Consider the following 5,192-nt stretch of genomic DNA (forward strand, 5'->3'; position numbering starts at 1 on the left):
TGTGTGTGAGAGAGTGTGTGTGTGAGAGAGTGTGTGTGTGAGAGAGTGTGTGTGTGAGTGTGTGTGAGTGTTTGAGTGTGAGTGTGAGTGTGTGTGAGTGTGTGTGTGTGTGTGTGTGTGTGTGTGTGTGAGTGTATCAGAGGCAGTGTCTCCTCAAAATATTGGATGTGAAAAAAATTTGTAGTAGAAAAATAAAACAAGGGCAATATTACAAAACATAACATTAAAAAGTGTATCTAACAGTTATCTAACAGCGACACCAGCAGGTAAAGTAACAGCAGGAGTCTGAGCCCATTGAGTTTTAACAGACCAACTGAAGCGGTGCGGTAATTGAGAATGAATGGGGAAAAAATCACGTGAGAGGAGGCAAAGCCTCCATCGCGATATGATTGGATATGACTGGTTATGTTCGGCTGATATATATAAATCAAGAATGTCCATTTAAGAGACGTTATGAACCTGGTTGACTCAGTTTCAGCCTCTCGTCTCAGTTTGTGATGTTCCACTCTGGACTCACCTGCACAGTCCGGACCCCGAAGACCAGAGCCGGATGATGTGCACCTCCATCTCCACGGGCTGGTCTGACGGGACGCAGCCGTGTACCTCCTGCTCCTGCAGCTCTGACGCCAGATAGTTCTGAGACAGAAAGAGAGGCCGCAGGCAGCACTCACTCGGCATGCTGGGATCTGGAACCCAGACGAGAACACAATAAAACACAATTCAAACTATTTACATGAACAGAGGAACAGTGTGTGTTTTTACCTTCTCCCAGACGGAGGTAAACGCGGTTGGCACGAACAGTGTGCGTGAGCGACGAGATGGTGGCATGACGCTGGAGGATCCAGCGCAGAAGGACACGGGGCCGCGGCGGCAGAGACTGAATCTGCTTCACGCAGATAGACAAGCTCGAAGACTCGGCCGTGGAGTTCAGAGACACCTGGGAGAGCAGGTGAACGCCTAAGTAACATTTACATTTAGTCATTCTGCAGACGGTTTTATCCAAAGAGACTTACAATTAGGGAATACATAAAGCGATTCTTCTTAAAGAGGCAAACAGACACAGGAAGTGCTCGTAATACCAAGTTTCAGGCATTGTTCAAATAAGTACAAGCTAGAAAGGGAAGGAATAAATAAAGAGAAAGACAAAGTTTTTTTTATTTTAGGATGAAGTCAAGTAGTGTCGAAAGAGATGAGTTAAATGTTTTCTCATTAAAGCAACTGTAAGTTATTTTTCCTCTTAAAAAATCTATTTGAAAATAATAAAGCGAATGGCATCTGTTTAGTTTGGTGAGCTGGTACGAATTTCCGTTAAAAAGGCAGAGTTGCTTTTCGGCAGCAACAAATGAATGATATCCACTGACATTTTTAACTTCAAACCGTTGCTTCTGGCTAAAATATGAGTCCATAAAACTTTCTCCAATGAAAAACTTGTCTTGTCTGAATCAGGAGAGTAATATACACAAATCAAGCACTGTCTACAAGCCAAAACAGCTCTAAACAAATATGTTGTTTTATTTTAATGCGGGAGGACAACAGGAGATGGACTTTTTCACTGGAATAAGCGATATTAGGACTCATATTTTAGCCGGAAGCAACGGTTTAAAGTGAAAAGTGTCTCGATGGATTTGTTTCTTATAAACACGCAGTTTTTCTCTTCACAAGACATTAACTGATGGACTGGAGTGGTGTGGATTACTTGTGGATTATTGTGATGTTTTTATCAGCTGTTTGGACTCTCATTCTGACGGCACCCATTCACTGCAGAGGATCTATTGCTGAGACACTGATGCTAACTACATCTCAGATGGCCTGATGGTGAGTAATAATTCAGCAAATTTTCACTAATATTATTAAATAATAAACAGTATTAGTAATAGATATTAATAAAATATTATATATATATATATAGATCAGATCAGTGAGTCAGTGTGGGACAATAAGCAACATCACACACCTGCACCATCACGTTGATGTTGTGCGACAGTCCTTCGTTTTTCAACACCCAACGCACAGCATGCTGGGAGCACAGGACCAGAATCACTAACCGGTTGACGGGACGAGAGATGGTCAAAGGTCTCAACACCACCGTGACCTGCGGAAAAGACACCCGAGTGTGATGGGTGCACACCAACTGGACGAATACGAGCAGACAGACATCTCATACCTGTTTATTGGAGGCTTTGCCCACAGAAATCACATGGGTCTCTTTAGCTCCGCCCTCTCTGGCCGCACAGCCTGTTCCCACCTCAAAGCACTCCAGTCGAGCCTGCACTGGATGCAGCGCCCCCACAGGCCACATGGAGCACTGCAGCTCCCTGCTGGACACTGACACACACAGAGATGACTTAAAGGGGTCATATGATGCTATTTTAAAGATCATTATTTTGTGTATTTGGTGTAACAGAATATGTTGACATGCTTTAATGTTCAAAAACACATTATTTTTCAAATACTGTACATTATTGTAGGTCCTCTATGCCCCGCCTCTCTCAAACACGTCGTTTTCAACAAAGCCCCCTCCTTTGACAAGCGCAGTCTGCTCTGATTGGCCAGCTGACCCAGTGCATTGTGATTGGCCGAACACCACAAGCACGCGTCGGAAATGTAACACCCCTTACCATAATCGCGAGCGTCAGCTTTCAAAGTAAATATCAAGACAGTTAATAATGTTGTTAGTTTTACCATCAGTTCAAGCCTGAAAGGGCAACAGAAAAGCGTGACAGACACAAGCCAGATGCAGTACACAAGCCACGGTTAAGACAGCTGACGTGCTATGATTTCTACTTCAAGATCACTGAACATAAAGTTTCAGAAAAATGTGTTAGTGCTGTATTTTCTTTCATCGAAACCAGAGGATTTGCTATAATTGGTAATATCAGTGTTATTTCAGTATTATTTTAAATACTATTATAGTTTTTATTAATATTTTGAATTCGTTTTTTATATAATTTTAGTTTTAATTTCAGTTTATTTTCTAGTCAGTTTGTTATATGCATTTCGTTTGTCATTTTATTAGTTTTTGAATTAGCTTTTATTTTTATATTTTCAGTTTTTGTTTCAATCTTAGTTTAATTTTGAATCATTTTGTTGTGTTGTTGTCATTTTATTTTCTTATGAAATTTTTATATCTTAAATTTTAGTTTAATTTGTAGTCATTTTAAGTGTTGTTTTTTCATTTGTGTTCATTTTTAATATGTTCAGTTTTCATTTAAGTTTAATTTTATTAAGTTTAATAGTAATTTTGTTCTGTGCTTTTGTATTTTTTTGTACTATTTAGGTTTAATTTAATTTAATTTAATTTCACTTTTAGTTTTTATTTTCTAGTTAATAATTAATCTAGTTATTTCTATTTCTATTTTCTATCTAATTATTTTCTAGTTAATAGTGATTCAGCTTAAACTTACTTCAAGTAGGGCAACATGTCTATCTATCTCATCTTATTTTATTTCAGCTTCTTGTGTTATGTTTTTAAATACTTTAATACTTAATAAATACTCAGTTAATAATAGTTAACTGCAATAACCCTGGGTAATAGTATGTTTTGTAATACCATGGAAAAATCATATCTTACAGTACCATGATAAGCAATTATTAATATGGTAATTATTATACAGTACAGTACAGATACCATTACTGTACCATGGTACGTCACAGTACTCCAAAACACACACGTGCTAATACTCACTCACACGTATTTAACGTTCAGTTTACGTCCAACTCAGAGACGCAAATGAAACTCACACACCCGTCATACACGGCGCAGGACACTGTTAATGCATTCGCACAAAATCACCACACATCTACGCAAGCTTTCACATGCAGCCTTGAGAAATACATCTGGTTGCTCTCTCTTTCACCTGCATCACTGAAACAACTGAGACCACAGCTTGATCATCTTTTGTATTCTGCATGACACTGTGGGCATTTTCAAGTGGGTTTTACCTGCAGTTCCAACCACAGCCAGCAGGAGGAAGAATACAGCACTGCCCGTCCAGGGCATCATCCTTCAGCACTTCACAGATTTCAGGATCAGATTTCTGGCTTACACTGACATACACTAACAGATAAAAGGAGGAATGTGACAGTGAGTGAGACAGAGGTGCAGAAACACGACAGAAGGAAATTCTGAAAAAAGCCCACACCCCAATATTCAGATGTTTTTTTAATTTTTTATAAATGACTTAAACTTTTTATTTTAAACCATGCACTGATAGCACACTTACATCATGGAGACGTCTATTTGACGTCTGCATTTTACATCTGCAAGACCTATTGTGAGTGCGCATCAGTTGCCAATAAAGCAGTCCATGTACTCCGTTTTTCTTGTTCAATATACTGCTTTAATCTTGACTAAAAGTTTTTGATTAAAAATAAAATTAAAGAAACAAAATATAATCTTACATCTTAAATATCACGTATGTGCGGTAAAGAAAACTGTGTGACTCCGCTGTATTCCAAAGAACGCACTGCTGCCTGACTTAACAGACGCGATTCTTAAAGAGCCAGTACACAATTTCAACATAGTACACATTTTCAATGTAAAATACAGAATATTTGTCTAAATTGTACACGTGAATAAAGTAAGTTTACAAGTGCAAACAATCCAAATCAAAATATTCAAAGCTGAAATGGAAAGGAAGTCACATTTCAGTTGAGGATTTGAAGGATGCTGAGCTTGAAATAGTGAAGTACTGTCATAAGGACCTTTCGCACCGCTTTAGTTCCAGAACTAAATGTACAGTACTAAAGTACTGGGACGATTTTGCGCGAACTATTTCCCAGTACCATTTAAAGGGTTGCATTCGCACCGACAGTGTGTACTAAGAAGTGACGGCGTTCAACAACAGAAACAAAGAAGAACAACATTAACAACAGGAGGATGGAGGACGCTGTGATCGGAGCTGTGTGTTTGTTGTGTCTCGCAGGTTTCACAATAATGGACATGGAAAGTCGACGTATACGTAAAGCGATTGAAAGAACGGAAAGGAGGACTAAGAATCTCCAACGACAGCCGGCAGTGCTACATTTGCTACAAGTGCCTGCACTTCAGCGTCCGTCCATCTATCGCTGTTCTCCATACTTGCGAAATAAGTTGACACAATGTTTACAGTATGTTTACACAGCGTTTTAAATCATGGCGGGTGAGGGCGTTTTCATACGCGTTTGGCCAATCAATGTCTACTTACATCACG

At 39.2% G+C, this 5,192-nt stretch overlaps 1 protein-coding gene across 2 annotated transcripts in view; it reads right to left on the bottom strand.

Annotated features, from left to right (window-relative positions):
• Positions 1 to 5,192, bottom strand: part of LOC107691102 (transforming growth factor beta receptor type 3-like) — a 21,791-nt gene that overhangs the window by 12,391 nt on the left and 4,208 nt on the right. For both annotated transcript variants that reach the window (XM_016489579.1, XM_016489580.1), the window contains exons 2-6: positions 3,943 to 4,057; positions 2,165 to 2,325; positions 1,955 to 2,092; positions 763 to 937; positions 518 to 686 (exon numbers count right to left, since the gene is read on the bottom strand). In XM_016489579.1, coding sequence (XP_016345065.1) covers positions 518 to 686; positions 763 to 937; positions 1,955 to 2,092; positions 2,165 to 2,325; positions 3,943 to 4,003 — 704 coding nt within the window. In that variant the 5' untranslated portion in view covers positions 4,004 to 4,057. The remainder of the gene's footprint in view (positions 1 to 517; positions 687 to 762; positions 938 to 1,954; positions 2,093 to 2,164; positions 2,326 to 3,942; positions 4,058 to 5,192) is intronic.

The sequence above is a fragment of the Sinocyclocheilus anshuiensis genome, unplaced genomic scaffold, assembly GCF_001515605.1.
Source record: "Sinocyclocheilus anshuiensis isolate Anshui unplaced genomic scaffold, SAMN03320099.WGS_v1.1 scaffold30, whole genome shotgun sequence".
In the NCBI taxonomy this organism is placed as follows: Eukaryota; Metazoa; Chordata; class Actinopteri; order Cypriniformes; family Cyprinidae; genus Sinocyclocheilus; species Sinocyclocheilus anshuiensis.